This window comes from Fukomys damarensis, unplaced genomic scaffold (assembly GCF_012274545.1).
Source record: "Fukomys damarensis isolate Sample0158 unplaced genomic scaffold, DMR_v1.0_HiC HiC_scaffold_16, whole genome shotgun sequence".
Lineage (NCBI taxonomy): Eukaryota > Metazoa > Chordata > Mammalia > Rodentia > Bathyergidae > Fukomys > Fukomys damarensis.
Window position 1 is genome coordinate 41,060,427 of NW_022900928.1, and position 22,953 is coordinate 41,083,379.

A 22,953-nucleotide genomic window follows, 5' to 3' on the forward strand; every position below is an offset into this window, starting at 1 on the left:
ACAGTAAGCCAGGAATCAATGTAAGGGAACTGATCAGGGTGTCCTGGTGACCCAGTAACAACCTTCCAAACTGCTGGAACCAAGGCAGGGTCTAGGGAGCCCGCAGAGGGCCAGCCCACACCAAAAGAGGGCCATTCAAGCTCACAACAAGGGCAGACCTTGTCCTTTGACAATTTCACTCCATAATCATCAGAAAATCCCGAGAAAAAAAAAAAAAAAAAAAAAAAATCCCAGCATCACTGTAAGTACAAATGGCAATTACGCTTAAGGGGTTTTAACAGTCTTCTAAATTTACAGTCTCTCACACATAGATGAAACTAGAGGCCTGGTGAAAATAAAAATCTCGCTATCCGTGAAACTATCACACCTCCCTGCCCCAGGCTGTGTAGCTGTTTCATTGGCTTTTTGAGCACACAGTTATGTATAGTTGACTAGTGCTGAAAGGATCTTTATGGAACAGACTTGGACCTGTGCTTTGTATCTTGTACACTGCCCATCCAGAACATACTTTATTAAAAGTCATTATTAAAAATTTCTAACTCAGTTTAGAAAAATAACCTCTTATTCAAACTCTTAAACACCTCTTTTGTATTTCCCATACATACTGCTCCTTTTGGAGAGAGGAAAGTTTATTAGGAATTGAAACCAGGGCCTTTATACTGAGATACAACCCCATCCCTTTTTTATTTTTATGTCTTATTTTGAGACAGGGTCTCACAAAGTCACTAAATTCCCCAGACTGGACCAGAACTCACACTTCTCCTGCTTCAGTCTCCCTGAATGTTGGGCATTCACCACCCACACCCAGCTCTACTACTCTTGTTTGGTTGGTGTTTTTGTTTGTTTTCTTTTGTTTTATTTTTTGCTTCTTTGAGACAGGGACTTACTGGGTATTTCAGGCTGGCCTTGAACTCATTATGTAGCCCAGTCTGACCACCATCTTGTAGCAATCCTCCTGCCTCAGCCTCCCGAGTGCTGGGACTATAGGCATGTGCCACCAAGCACAGCCTCCTACTGCTCTTAATACTGTTTTAATCATTTTTTTAAAATAAGAAAAACAAGTTTCCCTTGATCTCAGAAGCAATTTTTCTGTTAATAATTTTAATCCTATTTTTTAAAAATAGTTTGTTCTTTTTTTGAACTAAAGGGTCAGATAATGGAACAGTTTTTAAGGGTTCTCAGCATGACTACTTGACATTTTTTTTTCAAGCAAAGATTTCAACAATAAAGAAGTTCTATTAGTTGAAAAGCATCTGAGTGGAACTTCACTCTCTGAATAGAATGATCTTGTTTTTCTCTCAATGAAACAGAACATTTTAAAAGATAAAATTAAAATTATTACATATTCCTAATAGAGATGATTAAAATAAATGCTGAAGTAATCATTTATTTTTAAAAGCATTTATTTTAATGTACTACTGATGACAGAAAATAACTCTGAGAAGAAATTCAGAAACAACAGCTAGTTTAAGCCATCGTATATAACTGCTACTTACACTTATGAATTGAATTACAGATTTATTGCTCCTATTTTCCTTCAGATACAGCATTCTGTCAACCATCAACTATTGCTGAACTAATTCCTACCATTAATATTCTTTTTGATTTGTTTATGGGCTTGCTTACTTGCTTGCTTTTTTTGAGACTGGGTCTCACTTTGTACTTCAGGCTGGCCTTGAATTTACTATGTAGCCTAGGGTGACCTTGAACTCATGGTGATCCTCGTGCCTCAGCCTCTTGAGTGCTGAGATTACCCCCCACCCAGCTATGTTGGGATTCTTACCAAAAAAGAATTTCCCTTATTCTTTATTTCTGCTAAAACAACTGTTAATCAACTGATTCTGGGCATATCATAAGAATTCATTTTTCCACATTATTCTAGTGTTTTTCTATCGATCAACTACCAAGGTTTCTTTTTTAATGGTATTACATAAACATGTCTATTTAAGCTTTATTTCTTTTTTAATGATTCTAAGTCGATTATTACTGAGGAAAGATTTCTTTAATCATTATGTTTTTTGCCCACTAAATCCCATGTTACAAATTTTCTTTATGTTTTTAAGTCTCAACTTCCAATATATTCACTCTTTAAATACAGATGCTTTCTAATTTTTAATTTTTTCTTTTTTTTCTAGAGAGGGTCTTGCTATCCTCCAGACTTAGGACTGGAACTCACAGTGCTACCTTCATCTCTCCAGTGTTGGAAATACAGATACGTAGCATCATGCCTAGCCAATTGCAGAGAATTTTATGCACACTGTTATTCTTTAAATATATAGTATAAATATATAAATATATAGTATAATTTTCTATGTCAACTAGCTTTCTTCTCATCCCCAAATACTACTTTCTTATTATCCATCATTTCATCCTTCTCTGATTTTTAAATAAAGTAGGTCCTTTTTCCAATATTAACTTCTTAACTTGTGCTCACAAATGTACTCCTTCCAATTTCCATCGACACCCCTCCACTACTGCCTTCCCATCTGCCTTCAAGAATCTATAAATCTTCCTTGATTCTAATCCATCCAACTACTATAAAACTTATTAACAGCATTTTCATCACAGAGCTTCAAATATTTCAAATGTTCCCTAAAGCATCTAGGTTATTCTTACATCTTCTGGATACATTCATAATCTTCACCACACTGACCCCAAATGGTTTTTCTATATTACTTGCCAGAAAAAAAAATCTTTGCATTTGTTTGACTGGTGTGTTTGGTTTTAGTGACTTTGCTTTTGTTTGATCTATTGTAGGTGGACTGTCTTATCCTTCAGACCACTTATTCCTTTTATTGATAGTTGACAGTGCTGAACTGCATTTTGTTACCTCTGTCTTTCTTCATTTTCCTGATTTCCAAGGTTCAGTTCAAATTCTATCTTCTGTGCGAAGCTACTCATGTGAGCCTAGACTAAACTTTTTTCTGAATTCCTGTAGATTTTATACGGTGATTCCTTATTTATCACTTAACTATAAAAACTATTTTAATTTACATTTGTATGTTTATATTTTCATTCTTTCCTTCAAACAACCTAAATAACCAACCAAACATCCAGTGTTTACTGACTACTCACTTATCAGTCACTGGTGGGTTGAGACATTATAATAATGAATATTTATTTTACCTACTCAGAAAAATGCATTATATTTCTTGAACAGATTACCATGACTGATAGTCCTGCTATTACAAGTGATCACTTATGTAGTAGTTATTATATACACAGGTGAAATGCACAAAAGATCATTCAGGAACTGGAAGATTAGCTTGATCTCAATCCCAGGTGCTGATTACTCTTAGAGTCAAATCACCCATGAATTTTACAATCATGTTTTCAAAGAAATACTTTTCAGCAGTCCCAGTATTGCCAGTACATCTGACAAGCAGGCAGAAACCTGCAATTTGTTAACACACTGAATAACTCATTATCAATAATTACTAATATACAAGGTATCCTGATACCAAAAACGCATTTTACCAGAAACACTCAGATGTCAAACTGTATAAGCAAAGAAAAAAATAACACTTTGGAACACATACAAATCTCCATGAATGCTGGTAGTTTTATTATCCAAGCACATACAAATTATTGCTTTATCCCATTACCTTCAAAGCAAGTACGTTAAAACTTTGTGTTTTACATACCTGTCCAGTCTCCTACTATTTTAAGATGGACTCCAAATGTTGCTTTTGTTTCAGTAGGGCACTGAAAGAAATATACATACTAGAATCAGTTCTGGTTGATAACTATTATTATGAGACTATGATCCCATTATAATTTTTATTCTCATAACATATCAATTATTATAGGAAAGGTCTCCAAATCAATAATAGGAAAGAGCAGTCTAAAATCTATGTAGATCTTTATTTGTAGAAGAAAAAAAGTAATATCAACCAGTCAATAAGACAATTATATTTCTTTAAAAACTCAAATATTTATGTACAACAAAAAATACATAATCTAAAATTGCTAGGATATTACATTTAACCATTTTTAGCCTGCTAAAACATCTTCCTTCAAAAAGGAAGAAATGAAAACTAAAAATTTGTATGTCTTTTTCTCCCCACATATATCATATATACTTCACAGCTAGGAAAGATACAGAAGAAAATGCTCAATGTCACATCAATTTTCTATAACCAGTTAAATATGTTCTTACTTGAAATAGTTCTATTTCATTCCCTCTTTTAATTGTCAAAACAATCTGGAGGAAAACTGTAAAGAATGAAAAGTCAAGACTTGTCATGTAGAGGTACAAGATCCCAACAATGAATGTAACTGTACTGTATCCCTAAAATGTACCAATAAACTCAATTAAAGCTGAAAAAAAAAAAGAAAAGTGAGTCTGTGGTCCCTTACATAAAAAATTTAGAAAACCTCCAGAGGGTCAACGTATGAGGATAAATTTTACTCTCTGACAAAAAAAAAAAAGGACTCCTTCTTACTTTCTAGATTTCCCTTTACTCACAATTGTGAAACTTAAAAGTCTGAATAATGAATTATTTTGTAACTCATTTGGTAGAACCTCCTGACCTGAACCTACTGAAGGCTGTTTCTACATGCAAAATTCAAAGAAAATTATTCATATAGAATTCCCAGTTTGTTAAAGAATGCTGAATCACATTGCCTGAGAAAGATTAAATAATGTATGGAATATATACACCTGTTAAAGACCATACAATTCCGAATTCTGAAAATATATTTAACCTAAGGACTATGAATCATTTTCCTCTGACGACTCAACATTTATCAAGTACCATCTGTCAAGGGCAGTGCTGTTATATTTCCAAAAATTTCGCAATAACCTTGTAGAGCTGTCTTTTATAAATAAGAAAACTGAATAATGGAGACTTAAAGATATGCCCAAGTCATACCACTAGCAAAAAAGTTAAGATAGAATTTGCACTGGGTCTAACCGGACTACCTAACCACAAGCAAGCCCCTTACTTCACTAAAGCTACAGTAAAAGAGTGAGGATTACATAAGAAATCAAGAGAGCAGAAAGAAAGAATATACTTGTTGAAAATCAGTAGAACTTATGTGTAACAGTATGAATTAGGGAAAAGAATGGAGGAAGGGCAAAGGCACAGACTGAGGAAATACGTCAGCAGTTCTGAAAAGTTCCATAAGTACAGACTGGGTTCCATAAAGGAAAGCTGAGACTTCAAAGTTCACCAGTTTTTAATGTGAGGAGATAAAAAAGATAAAGCTACTCTGGAGGTATGTTAACACACCAAAGAGGAAAAGAAAGTTGAAAATCAGTGAAAAGTTTAAATAAAAAGGTAGATATTAATAATCTGCTCATAATACATTATAAACAATCCAAAAGCATATGATCTGTGTTCAAGTATGAGATTTACTGCAGCATAGAATTTCCAACTACTTTAAAGCATTATTTCTAAGATTAGTATGAAATATTTAAATAAATTGAAATATTTTATAAACATGAAATAAACATGATTAATATTAAATTATATAATAACATGTACAACTATGATTCGGTATTTATTTCATTTACACTCTGATTTTAATAATTCTGAGAGCAACCCATTTGGTCATTAGAAAACTTTCCAATAAGATAATATCATCTGTAAAAACAACGCACTATTTTTACTCCATACTATTGAAGCTGGCTAAAACTCTGTAATAAAAATTGTAGCTTAGAGAAAGCAAGAATTTCAACAGGGTTCTGAGCCACCACTACCATAATTTAAATTTCACTTGATGTATCCTTCCTTATAAACTAAACTGTAGATTATGAAAAGATAATGTAAGCCCAGAAGATATCAGAATAGGAAGCAAAAAGACCGGCATTCTTGGGTGCTTGTTGTGCATCTGGCTTGATTTAATCTCATAATGCATTCTAAAAAACATACACATTTTGCCAAATAGTCACATTTGTGTTCTATTCTTCCAGTGCACGAATTTAAAGAGGTAATTACACATGATGTTTAACGCCCCCTTGGATCTCTAGAGGACTGCAGACCTCTAAGTGACAGCTGAACGCATCAGTGTAGCATCAGAACTTCTTCTGGTTTGGAATGCGTAAAACACAGTATTGTTTTGCTCAACTTCTTGGGAATGATACTTTTATAAGTCATTGTTCCATCTCCAGAGTAGCTAATATTAAAAGGACAGGCCTTAACATCATTTTTACCCAAGCGTGTCAACTCATTTGAAGGGGGCTTTCATAGACTAATACACAAAATAGCTTTAGTGTACGTGATATTAAAAAATGAATGATGATCTTAGAATTATATGTTAGTGTCTTTACAGAAATAATATTCAGATTCCCTGATAGTGCCTAAAGCACAGTATGTTAATTCTTTTATATTTTCTCTCTGATATTTAATAGTTTTAGAAAACTTCTCAAAAAGAACAATAATATAAATGCTGCTATCTTTATTGTTTCTCCTAGAATATTAATAAAGAAATATGCTGAAAGATGGGGGTCTAGTTTTAATCTTTGGAAAGTTGAAATCTAGTTTTTCCAAAACCATTTATTAAACAGGCTATCTTTCCTCCAGTGAGGAGGATTGCCTCCTTTGTTAAAGATGAGGTACCTGAGTATGTCTGGAGTTATTTGTGCATCTTCTAATCTGTTCCACTGGTTCTCAGGTCTGTTTCTTTGCCAGTACCGTGCTGTTTTATCACAATGGCTTTGAAGTATAATTTAAGTTGGGGATTGTGATACCCATTGCCATGCCTCTGTTGCCTAGAATGGCTTTTGCTATTTTAAGTCTCTTCTTGTTCCAAATGAATTTTTGGATTGTTTTCTCTAGTTTTGTGAACATACTGTTGGAATTCCAATAGGGGTTGCATTGAATCTGTAAAGCAGTTTTGGAAGTATGGCTATTTTCACTATGTTAGTTCTTCCTTCCCAGGGTCAAGGGATGTCTTTCCATTTTCTTATATCCTCTTCAGTCTCTTTTTTTAGAGTGCAAACTTTATTCTTATAGTCAAAATATAATCAGATAATTAAAGTGGAAGTAATTAAACAAGAACCTTGAATTGTATATTGAGATATTAAAACTGGTTAGAATGTAAATCCCTTTACCAAAGCATTCTTATCAAGGTTTTATTTTGTTTGCATATCTAAGATTTTCAGTATAATAATATAATTAACTAATATTGAGTGTTTTGCTCTGCTAGGCAGTGTTCTAAATAAATGTTTCCAGCTATCTTTCACCATGTACTAAACTAAAATCCAAGTGGATTAAAGATCTAAATATTGAAATAGAAACACTAAACTTGCTGGAAAATAAATTAGGTAGGATCATCCCTTCTGTTTTCTATGATCTCTGTGTCAATTCAGGGCTGCAGGTCACCATGACTGTTGCCTAAGAATATATATAATTTTTTTTCATGTGATTATTTTCTAAGTACCATAAGAAAAGCAAGAATTGTTGTACAGGTAAATACTGAAAAGAAATGTCTCCAAAACATTGACATAGGAAAAAACTTTATGAACAAATCCTCAGTAGTACAGGAACTAGCACAAATAATCAACAACTGGGATCGCATCTTACTATAAAGCTTCTGCACTGCAAGAGAAACCACCAACAGAGCTAAGAGACAACCTACAGTGTGGGAAAAAAATTTTATCAGCTGTTCCTCAGACAAAGGTCTACTATCTAAAGAAATCAAAAAAGTCAGACCCCCTCCACACAATATAAAGACCCAATTCAAAAATGGGCATCAGAAATGAACAGACATTTCTCAGACAAAGAAGTAGAAAAAGCAAATAAACATATGAAAAAATGTTCAACATCACTGGTCATTTGAGAGATGCAGATGAAAACAACATTGAGATTCCACCTCACCCCAGAAAGAATGGCTGCTATCAAGAAATTAACCAATAACTACTGCTGGCGGAGTTGTGGGGAGATAGGAACCCTTCTTCATTGTTGGTGTGAGTGCAGACTGGTGCAACCACTGTGGAAATCAGTATGGAGATACCTCAAAAAACTAGGATTAGAAGTCTCATTTGATCCAGTTATTCATTTGCTGGATATCTTCCCAAAAGAATTAAAAGAATCTCAGCACAATGCTCACCTATGTTTATAGCAGCATAGTTTGTAATAACTAAAACTTGGAAACAGCCCAATTGCCCATCAACTATAGACTGGATAAAGATGTGTCATTTTTTTATAAAATGGAGTACTACTCAGCCATAAAAATTAGAAACTAGAGACATTTATAGCTAAGTGGATGCACATCGAGGCCATACTCTTAAGTGAAACTAATAGGACACACATGTGTAAATACCAAATAGTTTCTCTGGTATGAAAAACTAAAAGTGTGAATAAGGATTAAAATGTATAATTGATATTGCATAACAGGAAGAAAAGTTTTAAAGGAGTAGGGGAAGTGGGAGGGGTGGGGCAAAGGTTAGAAGGGTAAAGAAAAAATATGAGAAAAGAAAAAAATGGAAACAGTCTTTGTAAATAGGGAAGGTTGGAGGTAGTGAAGGGAGGGCAGGGGAATGGGGAAAAAATAAGAACCAAGATAACATCGTATAAAGGTACAAGATCCCAATGATGAATGTAAATGTATTGCATACCTAAAATTTACCAATAAATGTAATGAAAAAAAAGAAAAAAAAAAAAGAAGTATGCCTATGATAGTATTTCAGTTAAACAGAAATATGTGTGGTTAAGCTCACATTAAAATAAAAAAGCTGACATAAAATAAAGTGAAATGACAAGGAAAAATAAAAGGCTATTAGTGTTTCTCTTTAGGTATTAAAAAATTCAAGAGAATACATGATAAACTCTTAGGAACATTAACTTAGGAAGTACAATGGAAACAGAAAATGGGAACTCTAATAATTATTTTTAGACATATTTTTAATTTATCATAAGCTTTTCTATGTTTATAATTTAAAAATATTTCAAAGTTTAATTTAAATGCAAACATTAAAATATTGTTACATCATACTCTAGTTTCTAAGGTATTGAGAATGGAGTTTGGCTCATTTGAACCTTAATATAAATATCAATATCTGTGTCACCTAAGTTTAAGGATAGGAGAAAAAAAAGTGCTAGAATTTCAAGGAAATAAAAGATCTACAGAAATGTGTATCTCGACATAGTAGAGAAAAACCTCATCTTATATTTCTAATTATTTGTTCAAAAAATTGGGTTTTTAACTTGCACAATATGATTAATGATTTTAAAAGTCTCACAAAATATAAGAAGATATTATATAATTCTTCTCATGTTTGGGAATTGATGTAAAAACGATGTCACCACACCAAGACCGGTTCAACAGTTTTTTGTTGTTGTTGATGTTTTGTTTTTAAATCAAGAGCTTTGCAATAATGAATAAAAATAATTCAAAAGAGTAACATAACTTTTCAATGTATCCAAATTTTTCATATTGGAGAAAATGATTACACTCTGTTTTTAAATCAGTGTTGACAGTTCATTTTATCTTTCTTTTCAAGTTTGTTTCATATTTTCTACTGTCTGCTAGACATGTCTACCTGAAATTTACTCTAAATTTAATACAACTAAAATTGCTGTTATCTAAGTTCCTAAATTATCTTCTCTTCTGATTTCTCTATATCTGGAAAAAGAACCTACATATTTTTCATCACAGAGGTTCAAACAGCAGAATAATATCTAATTTCTCTTGCTGCCAAGGTTTGATCAATTTTACAGTGCTTTCTTTCATACAGTCTTCCCAGAAAAAAAATATTGGATCACATCAATTTCAGTTTGATTAACTATTCATGTCCCCCTGTGGAAAAACACCCATATTCTTTCTTTTCTATGACCAATAACCAAACGTATCTGTCCCATGTTTTTCCAGCTTTATATTCTATGCTTCACCTTCTTCTTTCATCCAGATAAGCTAACTTTATCACTGAATTTCCTTTCCTATCTCTTCATCACTTCACTTAGAGTATACTCATTTAGAATGATTTCTATTTTTCATGTCGAAGCCTAGCAATTCTTTAAGATTTATCTCAATGTCACTGCTTCATGAAAACTTTTTGACTTCTCACTCCAATGAAATTCATTTCTCTGCACCCTCAGATTACCTGCATGACTTTTATACCTTATTGTAATCTACCTCTTTATTTTGTGAAAAATTTCTATATTAACAGACTGTAAATGGAGATCAAAAACTTTCAAAATTATTATTGTTCATTTCATAACACTTTATACAAGTGTCAAGGGAATAAATACACATAAGTTGAGTAATGTGAAATCAATTGCATAAAATATCAAGAATTATCAAAGAATAAGATCTTCAAAGTTGGCAGTTCATTAATTTACTCATACACTTTTAACAAATATTTACTTCATATCCAAAATACTCCAGAGAGCGTGCTAGGAGCTCATGTAATTTCACAAATGAAGAGTGTTTGAAAAGCACAAATGGAGATAAGATAAGGAGCCAGGAGCACAGAATCCATTACAATTAGGGCAACATCATGACAGTAAAGACTTTGACAAATAGAAAATTTTAATGTTTACCTAAAGTAAAAATACTGTGTACTTATATAGTTGTATGAAAAAATTACTGAATATTTACATAAAGATATTTAGGTAGCAGCCATAAAGAATGAGAAAATAGATTCATTCATAGGAAAATGGATACATATTGAAGATATACTCCTAAATGAAATAAATAAGTCACACATGTGTAAATACTGAATAGTTTCCCTGGTGTGAATAATCTACAATAATACATAAGATCCTAATAAGATTACTGACATTTAGAAATGGGAAGAAAGGAGCTAAAGGTGTAGGGAAGGTGGGATGGATAGGGGAAGGGTAACAAGGGAAAAGAAAAAAATGTGAGATAATGAAAAGATGAAAATAAAGTGTTTGTAGATGGGGAGGGGAGGAGGGGGTGAAGGGAGGGTAGGGGTAAGGGGAAAAAATGAGAATCAAGACCTGTCATGTAGCGGTACAAGATTCCAACAATGAATGTAACTGTACTGTATTCCTAAAATGTACCAATAAACTCAATTAAAGCTGAAAAAAAAGATATTTAGGTAGAATTTTTCTTAAATTGAATGTTATACTTATTTCAAAACTTTCAAGAAAGCAAAATGCTAAAAATTACTAGTTTAAGGATATTAAAATACAAACCAAAATGACAAAGATAATATCGAGAGTGATAAGAACAATAGAGAGATGTGTAACAAATTTTTGAAAGGTGAAATGGTGGTTTGGGAACTGACTGAAGCTAAAATTCCACTACTTTCAGATAGGGATCACCTTAAGAAGCAAGCCCAACTTTTCATCACAATGTTGGAAAACCTCAGCTGTCAGAGGTAACAGGAAGACTGGATTCGTGCTCATTACCATATATATATATATACACGTTTGTGTGTGTGTGTGTGTGTGTGTGTGTGTGTGTGTGTGTGTGTGTGTGTATGGGGTAATTTAATCCCCTGATTTATTTTTACCCAGAGCACAAACTTGACAACTACTACTCCACAAGCTCATAGTCAAGCAGAGGCAGAACAAAAAAAAGGATCTAGATGCAGGAATTACAGATTTTGTATATTGGCAAGTAAGACTAAGATGCCAGTTATTCATTAAATAAAGCTTTAATGAAAAAAATCCCAAAATTCCACCTCAAAAGAATATGGTCAAACATGGTCAAAAGTGAGTTCTATACATTTTCCTCAGAACCTGCTCTCCAGAAACAGTCTTCCCTGTTTTACTTACTGACCCCTCAGATTTTGGAATCCATCCTGACTCCTGTTACAGTTTATACTGAGGATGTCTCCAAGGCCTATGAGCTCATAGGAGGTACTTTTAGAAGAGGACTGGACCATGGATGCACTGTAGATGACTTGCTGTTAGGAGGCACGTCTGACTGGTGAGGCAGGACATTGTCACTGGGAGCGTGACCAGGAAGGGTACATATCCTTCTTCACTCGTCCCTTCTCTCTGTGCTTCCTGGCTGCTATGATGTGAGCTGCTTTCCTCTTCCAGGTCCTTCGACCCTGTCATCCTTGCCTTGGAGCTAGGTAACTAAGGACTGAAATCTCTCAAGATTACCAGCTCAAATAAATCTCTCCTCCTTTAAACTGTGGCTGTCAAGTAGTGTGTCTCACGATTGGGAAAGTGACAGAGATATTCTACACTCAATCTATGGAGGGAAACCTGCTAACTCTAACTTTAAAAATCTGAGAGCTCTCACCAACACCAGTGCCACCACCCTGGTCAAAGCCATCATCGTGCCTCAACTGGATGACTCAACAGCCTGCTAACTTGTCCTGCTTCTGCTCTTGCTCCCTTCATCTACTCTTAACACAGCTGGTACAGTGATCCTGTTTAAAGAAACAAGCCACATGACATCATTTCTGTACTCAAACTCTCCAGGAACTCCTTTAGTGCCCAAAATAAAAGGCAACATCTTTAATGTCTGGTAGACATTAGCTCTATGAACCTGAATTTCAAGGGTGGAATTTGAGCTGGAAATGTAAATTTGGGAGAGGATAGCATATAAATGAATCAATAAGGCTGGAGAAATTTCCAGAGATATGTGCACAACTAAAGAAGAGAAAAAGTTTAAAGAACAGACAATGGGGCTCATGGGGATGTCAAAGAACAACAAAAAGAAAACACTGAGTAATATTATTCATAAAGTTAGAAGAAAGGCCAGATGAGAGGATGTCCTGGAAACAAAGTGAAGAAAATATTTCAATAAAAGTAATCAGGATATAATGCTACTGATTGGTGGAGCTCCTTAAGCCCTGGAAATGACCATTGGATTTAGCAATAAGATGGTCATTACTTATTTAGAAATGTTTTAGTGGAGTACTGATGTAGGCAAAAAGTTGGTGGATTTAAGAGGGAATGAGAGGAAAGGAGTGTTTGAAGGCCTGACAAATTGGATGGTACCTAGAAGTTAGACAATAAAGGAGTTTTTCTTCATCATTTCCTCTATTATCAGGCAAAAAGAGGCATACAAAAATATGAAATTAATAAGTCGTTTAATATCAAGCAGATTTTCTCTGAATACTATTAAAGTTCATACTTATTCAGCCTATCATTAGGCACTGAAATATTTTATTTCCCCTTGAAAATAGATGGATTACAGCAGTAAGATTATGTTTAATTCTCAAAGAACTTAGATGTCCTATTATGTTCTATGAACACTGGGAAAATCTCCACCACTGTGCCTGGTCTGTGATCATGACTCACTGTTACAAATTCTGATATTTCTGAGATTCCTAAGAAAAAGATCTGTGGAATCTTAGAGCAATGCAATTTTTAAGAGTTAAATAGACCAGAGTACAACCAGAAATGAAAACAGTTGATGCAAACTTTTCTGGATGTAGTTAATCCCACAAAATTAAATAAATAACAACAATAAAAACTTTCAAGAGATCCATAGCTAGTCTTGTCTAGTTTTCATTGAAAATTGGAAATAATATCCCCAAAGAGACTGGGTTGAGAGATTAAGAACCCAAAACAGAAAAATGATGGCAAGGGCAGTCATGCTATGTAAGTTCAGACAATAACAAACTACAAGCTAGACTTTCCTCTGACTCATGGAAAAACATGTGAAGTCTAGTTATCCAAGTTTAAAAATGATGAATCACACAACTGAGACTACAGATGGTAGAAAAATATGTTTGTTCCTAAATAAAAGTAACTGGAAGAATACAGAGGTATCAAGCATGCTTCAATTACTACAATTAAAAAGTAGATTAGTCCTTTTTTCCTATTAAGAATCCATGAAAAATATCAAAGGACATAATGTGGACCTCAGTTAAATATGCAAGATGCTACATTTTAGAGTGAGTACTAGATTTCATACCTTCTTAATTTTTGTTGCTGTTGTTGTGCAGTACTGGACTGAATCCAGGACCTTCACACTGAACTCTATCCCTAGCCCAGGTTTGGGCTATTAAAAAGTCATCTCTGACTTATACCTCTAAATTAAGTGAGAGAGCATATCTTAACAGGAGGTGTGTTTTGGTAGAAACATTTACTAATTACCAAGCCCAGTTAGAAAACAATTGTCAAGGTTACATGAAGAGAAACGTGTAAAATTTAGTACAAGTTTTAAGTCAATAAAGAGAGAAGAATTGGGAAACTTGCATTCTGGTTCCAAATGTGTTATCAATGATATTATTTTCCCTACTTTGGTCACTTAATACATGCTTTACACCTTTTCCAATTACATTTGTAATTTGAATTACAAATTTTAAAATTTCAGCGAATTTAGATAAGCTAGGATATATGTGTGTCACAAACTTAATTTCAAGTTTTAAAAATAGAATTATCTCACAAAAGGAATATTTTTAAATGCCATTTTTATGGACACAGCTGTATACTTAAGATTCTATCTTTCCCCAACTCTCCCCAACTTCTAGGATTAAAATACCCATTCGTCCCTCTCAATCTGCTGAAAGTGCTGCCTTCTAAGGGTTCACTACTGGTATTTTTCCCAGAAGTGGCTATTCCCTGAAGAAAGCTCCATGGCTTGCTCTGGAGGCACCTCAAGTCCAAGATCCGGGCAACTGGAAAGAGTAGAGATTAGCCCCCTAGCTTTAAGATAGAACACCTCTGAACTATCATTTCATCTGCAGAGGGCCTGTGAAACCTTCTGATATCTCTGCTGTTAATACATCACACAGATCAATTTCTGCCTGCTTTCTTAGTCCCTCAGCCATTACTGGTTGATGTTCTGAACACACTCCTTAACAAACCTCCTGCATATAAATTTCTAACTCTCAGTATATTTCTCAGCAAACCCCATGTAAGGCAACATTCATCCTTAGGATTAAGAAACCACAATAGCCAGACTGCTCATCCTTCAAATGACTAATTTGTTGCCATAACTTAGTCGACCACTACTGCAGAATGAGGCAAAAAAATTTGGTTTAATTCCTGTCTTGGTCTCTAGTAACTGAGGCCACTATTGTAACAACATCCATTTACCCAGAGCTTACTGTGCACCAAGCGTCATGCTTACCACTTGATTATACAATAGATTAAATCCATAAAGAAATTATCATTAACCACGCTGTATGAAGTAAACCAAAAGTTAACTTGTAATGATCATGCCCGGGGTCACAATAACAGTAAGTGGGGAATTCAATTCTCCAACTCAGAATCTGGATTCTGAAATCCATGTCTAATATTACACAGTGCCCTCTAATGTTCTTCCAACCACCTCGTGGAAAATGTGTGCTCACGGTTCAATCCTGACACACAACAGAAGAAAACAATCCCAGCTTCTTGGGGAAAAACATCAAATCCGATGTATTCTTTGTGCAGAAAAGTGGATGTTATGCCTAAGTGCGAAAGCATTTTAAGTAATCAAAATTTCAACCTTTGAATTCCTACTAAATCAGGTCAATTTATCTTAACTGAAATACTGTTTCTGTGCTTTATCTTTTGTATTTTGAAGTGGTGTTTTCGGTTTTAAAAGCTTTATTTCCATAAAAAAATAAGGTGAAACTCAAACTACTAAGATTGTGATAGTTGCATATCTTATATATTTTTCTTCCTAACAATGGCATAGCATATAAAAATAATTATTAGACCTCAAGCAGGGTAATTATTTTGAATTTCATCTTTCTACAAGAAGAGCTTAGTAGTGTGGATAATTCAAAACTGTCAGCTGCATAATTCTCTTGAAAATTTACTTTTATATTTTGATAAATCTGTCATACATGCTATTTCTTTGTTTTTTTACTCCCAAAACACAGATATCCAAAAGCAATAGTAGTATTAGAAAGATGAAAGTCCCGAGCATTGACAATTGGAGCAACAGAACTACTAAAAGCAAGCCTTTTAGCCAGGCAGGCCTGTATTTGTATCTCTCCAAATTGACCAATGAGCTGTGTGACTGTGTGTACACTATGTTCTCTCACTAAGCCACGCTATTTTATTCATCATCTAGAGCTAATAATATAAGTCTCATAGAAACATAGTAAGAATTAAAACATTGGCCAAAATTATTTTTTTGAAATTGCTACACAAAAGCTTTTATCAAGAAGGCACTACAGTAACAAGATGAAAAAAGTTAATCCTCAAAAAGGCAGCTGTTTTCTATATGTAAGCTTGCAATTTAATTTTTTTAATTTTCATTAAGTTTATTGGTACTTTTTAGGTGTACAGTACATTCATCACTATTAAAGATGTATTATTTAGGTGGGATTATTACCCTTCATAAAGATGGGATGTATGCCTATTTTTCAGTGGCAGCCATCTTATGGGAAGTTGTTTTGTTTAACCTTCAGAGAACTGCGCAATGGAAATGCTGAAAACTGTATTTATGGGTAAGTGCCTCACAGAAATAACCATGCAAAAAGAAGGAAATTGCAGGAAAAGACAGTAAATTAACACCACAGTGTAATAAAACTTAGCTTAGAAATGTTTGCTTTACTTAAATTCATTTCTAAGAAGCAGAAAGATTAGCCTGTTTTCTGGCTTATAAAAACAGAAATTCCCTTGAGGGATAATATGAGTACACTAGCTAGCAAACCATTCCGCCAAATCTGGGAAGGCTAAAAACTATTTCCTAAGCTTAGGCATAGTACATGGTAGACAAATGATTTTATAATAATTTCCTTTGCCTAAAACTTCTTTTTGAAAGTCAACTATTCTAACCATTTAAATTCACTTAATTTTGCAATTTAAGTGTGATACAGTTCTTTAAAAAACAAGTTTATATAACTATACTGTGTAATAAGACAATCAAAACATGAAAAATTGTTTAAAATGTGAATACAAAACCTAACTTTGTAGGGTCAAGTTATATTTTGACCTACATGTTGCTAGGCAAACCTAGGAAATATTAACAGCCTTTCTCTGATGAGACCAAAGTTAAGAAGTAATTTTCCATTGATATTAGCCCTGAGAACGGGAAGGCGGTGAGGCAAGGTGACTTCTACCTCAAACCAGAAGTGACCCACACGTTGCACAGGCTTGTCTTTGGTGGTTCTTCCCCAACCACCTTTGCCACAGACACATTTCCCTCTTGTTTTCCTCTAGAAAGAAATTCACATCATGACTCCAGGGTTAAGGCTCAGAACTTGACTGGCAAGTCTACTTTGACTGAACAACTTTGGTAATAATCATTTTTCTGTTCTCCTTAATCTCTTTAACTTTTCTTTTTCTCTACCTTCATCTTCCAAGTATGAGTGTGCTTGAGAGAAATGGGAAGAAAAGAAGTTCTGTCCATAAGGCACCTCTCAAGCTAAGTCCCAAACACTTATTATATATTATGTGCTTTGTTCAATCAATATATATTGGGCTATTCTGTGTGTTAGATACTAGGCTATGAATGAATCTTTGAAAAGGTTTGTGGATCTTATGGTCCAAGAAGAACACAAGCAATAGCACATAACTTAATGACACTGGTGTTGAAAGTGTTACACTGAATGTTCCTAAAATGAAAAAGTCAAAAAAGCTTAATCTAGTAGGGAAGGTCAGCAAAGGCTTCTCAGTAGATGTGACATTAAGAAGGCACATGAAGGATGAGTAGGAGTTCCTCGTCCAAGAGAATGCATGATTTTAGGGTGTGACTAAGGGAAAGAAACTGCTTTGTTCCCAGTATGGAGAGATTAGTTTGTGCAAAAACTCAAAATCAGGCAAGTAAGAAAGTGTTAAATAAATGAATGAATAAAATTTGATGTGACTGTTTACTAAAGAATGTTTTTAAAGTATCTTCTTTCCTTCCTTCCTCCCTTCCTCTCTCCCTTCCTTCTTTACTGCTTTTCTTCAAGAGTTTTTGGAGAAGAATGTTCCTTTGAGAGAACTGAAGTGTCCGTTTGTGCTTTACATATAATTATTGTTCTTTTTCTTGAGTAGATGGAATAAGAAAAAAAAACTTCTCTTAACTGTAAAGAATAAGAAGAAACGTAATGGCAACTGACTTTAGGCCTCCAACCTCTTTGATTCTACCCAACACTCTCCTGTATCTGCATCTTCTGACACAGATCTGCACTGGACCAAAGGGCTCAGAGCCGGGCTCACTGGGCCCCCTGGAGGGCCAATGCCCAGAACAACAGGCCTGTGCTATAAAAGGCCACCCACTCAGAGACACAGGAGCCCTGTGCCCTCGATAGAACTTCATGAAGGTGAGAAAAATGTGGACATACTCACCAATAGAAACACAGATCTTATTTCCTAAAGCAGTTGCATTGTACTACCACACTTTGGGCTTGTATAGGAAAAATGCTAATTTTTATAGAAAAAATGATAATTATTCGCATGACAAAAATGTCAAGGACTTGAGGCTACCCTCACATCATTTTAGCTCTTGATTAACTTAGATCTGTATTCTGCTATTCTGATTTTTCTTTGATTCGTATTTGGAAATTGATGACAGTAAATAAAATTCTGAATTTGAAAAGTATAATCAAATTTTCTTTCACCATGTGACAGTATTCAAGAATTCACGATAGGCAAATAAATTTTTATGGAATTTCACAAAGCGTTCTCATTGAGTAAGCAAAACGTATTTTTAGATGATGTTCACTTACATGAGTCAAAATTCTCAGATGCAGACCAACTAAAATGAACAGTTCTCCTGATGTGGGATTGGCGCACCCCTCAGAACTCAACCTAAGCATACTCATCCTCTAAATTCTCTGCTGCGTCTCTATTCTCTCTTCTCACAGTGGCCTCAAGGAGGACACTAGACAGCCATTCAGCATTTTAAGCTATGCTAGACAACTACTATTGCATCTCAGTGGTTCTCAACACTCGATAGTGACATAGGGAGGGCACTGGGCTATGTCTGAAGATATCATCAGTAGTCACAAGTAGAAGGCATTATTGGCATTTAGTGGGAAGAGGATAAGATGTTGCTAAACCTGCTATGATTTGCAGTACATCTGGCCCAATATGTCAATAATGCCAAGGTTGAGAAATCCTGATCTAACACAAACATCCTTACAAACACTCCTGTGAGAGCTTTTTTGTAATTTAACTCTTTATAAAGATGTCTTAGTTATATTGAATCACCATTCATTTTCCTAAAACTTTTTATGTATTAGTTTTATTTATGTACTTTGAGATACCAGAGCAGGAAAGAAAATTGAATCTTTTATATGCATGACAGATTTTCAAATGGCTGTGACTACAACTGTGCCCTATCCCACAAGCTCAACTAATATTTTCAATGTTCCTACCAGATCAGTATCAGCAGCACTATTCTGAAGATGAAAAAATTGAGGCCTAGAGATATCAAGAGATACCAGATACAGATACAGAACTAGTATAAGTGAGAGAGCTGGGACTGAATTTTAAAGTTCGTGCCTTTCATGTACATACCTACTCACACTGTACTCCACAAGTAATTTGGTTTCCTTCCTCAACTTTCAACTACCTCCATTTCCTTTTGTTCAGTCGATTCCCTTCTTTAATCCTGAATCCGCTCTGTGCTGCCAGTCACTGCAGGGCTATCCCATGTCTAAGCCCGGTGCTATTGAAACAGGCATCAGTCCACATGGGGCGCTTGCTCAATGCCATTCTGGGTCTGTACTCAATTTCTTTTGCAGCTCTCATTTTTGCCACCTGACAACTGAAGAATATTAGCTCCAGAGAGCTCTTTTTACGAGGTAAAAAAAAAATTCCTTTACTTTTGTTTCAGAAGAATATGAACGTTTTTAAAGCACAAATACTGAAAAGGAAGGTAGATCCTATATTTTTGTTGAAGTTGGTTGAGAGGTAGGTACAGTGTGGCTTATTATACTATTCTCTCTACTTTGAGAGTGCTGAAAAATATTTTATGGGGAAAAAAACCCTCTCCTCTCCACTTGCATTTACCAACTGCCTTTACTGCTATCCCATATTCACTATTTAATGTTATGTGGAAAAACAATTTGCAAAATAAAATCTTAAGCACCAGTAAAGATTAATTTCTGAAATAAAAATTTTTTAACAGCAAGATTAAGCCAAATCTCTTAAGCTACTTAACTGACTGCATTTTCTACCTTTTTAGTTCTTTCCTTGTTACATGTCTATATGCCTAGAAATGGAAATACGTCTTGCAACTGTTACAATGAAAACACAATTTGGCTGAAACCCCACACCGAAGGGCTTAGTAATCAGATATATTCACTGAGCCTCCTGCAGTTCTTGTGAGATCCGCACTCTCTGGAGGAGTAACAGACCTGACCCGGCTGCTTGCTGCCCCGTGAGGGTAGCATCCCAAGCACTCTCCAATTCCAGTTTTATATTCCACATGTCCAACACAGTTTTCACTGTTTCTGATGACAACATACACCCCCTTTCACTCTCATCAGCTGCCCACACAACGCCAGATGCAAGTTTGTCCAGAAGCATTTATCATCACTATTGGGAAAACAGCTATACCTTAATTCTGTCCCTGGGAGAGGTCAGTGTTGCCATCCTCCTTGATAAAGTAGAATATTGTCAAGCCAAGCACAGTGGTACACATCTGTAATCCCAGCAATTAGGGAAGCTGAGGCAAGAGGATTGCAAGTTGGAGCCCAGTCTGGGCAACATAGTGAGAACCCCATCTCAAAAAACACACCAACAACAGCACCACAAAATAGAACTATTTCACTAGATGCCAAACTATTTAGAAACAAGTTTTCTAAATACAATTACAAAATTTGAAGAAAATAAAGGAAACACACTTTTTTAAAAGGAAATCTTACTGAATGAATGGCCTCTTATTTTGTTCTAGCCATTTGATTCGTGGCCCTTTTGTTCTATTACTACATATTATTTGGCCCAGATTTCCTAAAGTCATGTTCTCAAGATGTAAACTCATACTGAAAACAAAATTTATGATAAGCATTAACTTCTATTTATATAGATCGGATGTTTTGCAGTATTCCAGGAAGTGTTCTGCATGCCTGACGTAAGCCCACCACAAACCATGCCTAAGTACTGCTTTTATTACAATATCATACCAGAAATGAAATGCATGAAAGGTGAAATAATGTGTCCAGCTTTTGGAATCTTCAACTGAACGGATTCAGTATACTCAAGTGGAAAATGACTCCCATTCTGGGTAAAACCCTACCCCCAAATCTCAGCATTTGACTTTGGTTATTTTGTTACCCCTTTCCTAATTATTATTCTTATGCCTACATTTAACTATTTAGCTTTTATTCTTATCTTTGTTATAAATGAATAAAACTGAAATGTTACCCTTTAATGGCAATATTAAATAAAGTATTTTCCTACTGTGAAATATTATGTAGTCGTTAAAAATAATGTGCCATATATAAATAGAGCAACAAGAAAAATTGTCTGTGAGATATTGTTGAAAGGAGCCAGTGGCAGAACAACGTCAGAACATATTTCATTATTTCAAAAATAATTCAATATATATGCTAATCTGTTCCATTTATACTACTAGTTTATCTTAGTTAATGGAAAAGTAAGTTTTGTGTTATTTTCTGCTTGTTTCTTTTTTGTAAGAATCTTCTTGGTTTACGTCTTGTAGTCTGAGTAACTGCTTTGGAGATAATGATAAAGTATATTAACCTCTGTTATTCTCTTATTTTATGAAATTTTTTCATAAAATAAAAAAAAAAACAAAAAAAAAAGAAGAAGTCCTGAAAGCATATATGCCAATATTTGGATTGGGAGGCATGGAAAAAAAATTTTTTAATTCTATTTTATCATGTGTGTGTGTGTTTGTGCGTATGTGAATTATTAGAATTTTTATAAGGAGCTCCTGTTATTTTTTAAATGTAAAAAAAAAAAGGCTAATGCTGATAGACTAAGTGTATTTAATGTTGTCCATTATTTACCTAGCTCAACCTTCAATACTTTTTCCATTTTACTTTTACAAATTTATTATTCCCCTAGATAGCCTGGGAGCCAATTACAACAGACTGTACTTTCTCTAATACTCCATGTTTTTTTTAATTCTTCTACCTCAACGCAGAGTAATTTTTTTAATTAAATTCTTTTTAGAGAAAACTATGGACATATTAGATTTCTATATATACTTATAAAAGGGAAAGCAAAAAAAATAAGAGATTTTATGTATTTTGAATCAATAACTTAATAAAATTTTAATACATTACTTATTGTAATGGTTTTTATCTAAAAGTGTCTCCCAAAAGTTTCATGTTTTAGAGGTAGGGCTTTTGAAGGATTAGATTATGAGAATACTAGATTCATCAGTGGGAGAGGGGGTTTTTTTCAGCTGCCTGACTACCTGCCTGTCTGCGATCACCGGCGGCCTGCGCGGGAGCTCCCGGCCTGCGCGTGAGCTCCCGGCCTGCGCGACAACAGACCCAGGAAGGACCCAAGGACCCCAGAGGGGGTTTTTTTCAGCTGCCTGACTACCTGCCTGTCTGCGATCACCGGCGGCCTGCGCGGGAGCTCCCGGCCTGCGCGTGAGCTCCCGGCCTGCGCGACAACAGACCCAGGAAGGACCCAAGGACCCCAGAGGGGGTTTTTTTCAGCTGCCTGACTACCTGCCTGTCTGCGATCACCGGCGGCCTGCGCGGGAGCTCCCGGCCTGCGCGTGAGCTCCCGGCCTGCGCGACAACAGACCCAGGAAGGACCCAAGGACCCCAGAGGGGGTTTTTTTCAGCTGCCTGACTACCTGCCTGTCTGCGATCACCGGCGGCCTGCGCGGGAGCTCCCGGCCTGCGCGTGAGCTCCCGGCCTGCGCGACAACAGACCCAGGAAGGACCCAAGGACCCCAGAGGGGGTTTTTTTCAGCTGCCTGACTACCTGCCTGTCTGCGATCACCGGCGGCCTGCGCGGGAGCTCCCGGCCTGCGCGTGAGCTCCCGGCCTGCGCGACAACAGACCCAGGAAGGACCCAAGGACCCCAGAGGGGGTTTTTTTCAGCTGCCTGACTACCTGCCTGTCTGCGATCACCGGCGGCCTGCGCGGGAGCTCCCGGCCTGCGCGTGAGCTCCCGGCCTGCGCGACAACAGACCCAGGAAGGACCCAAGGACCCCAGAGGGGGTTTTTTTCAGCTGCCTGACCACCTGCCTGTCTGCGATCACCAGCGG

At 35.6% G+C, this 22,953-nt stretch overlaps 1 protein-coding gene across 4 annotated transcripts in view; it reads right to left on the bottom strand.

Moving 5' to 3' along the window:
• The window catches only part of Nox4 (NADPH oxidase 4), a 141,378-nt gene that overhangs the window by 49,983 nt on the left and 68,442 nt on the right, over window positions 1-22,953 (bottom strand). For all 4 annotated transcript variants that reach the window (XM_010633719.3, XM_010633720.3, XM_010633718.3 and 1 more), the window contains one exon: window positions 3,645-3,705. In XM_010633719.3, coding sequence (XP_010632021.1) covers window positions 3,645-3,705 — 61 coding nt within the window. The remainder of the gene's footprint in view (window positions 1-3,644; window positions 3,706-22,953) is intronic.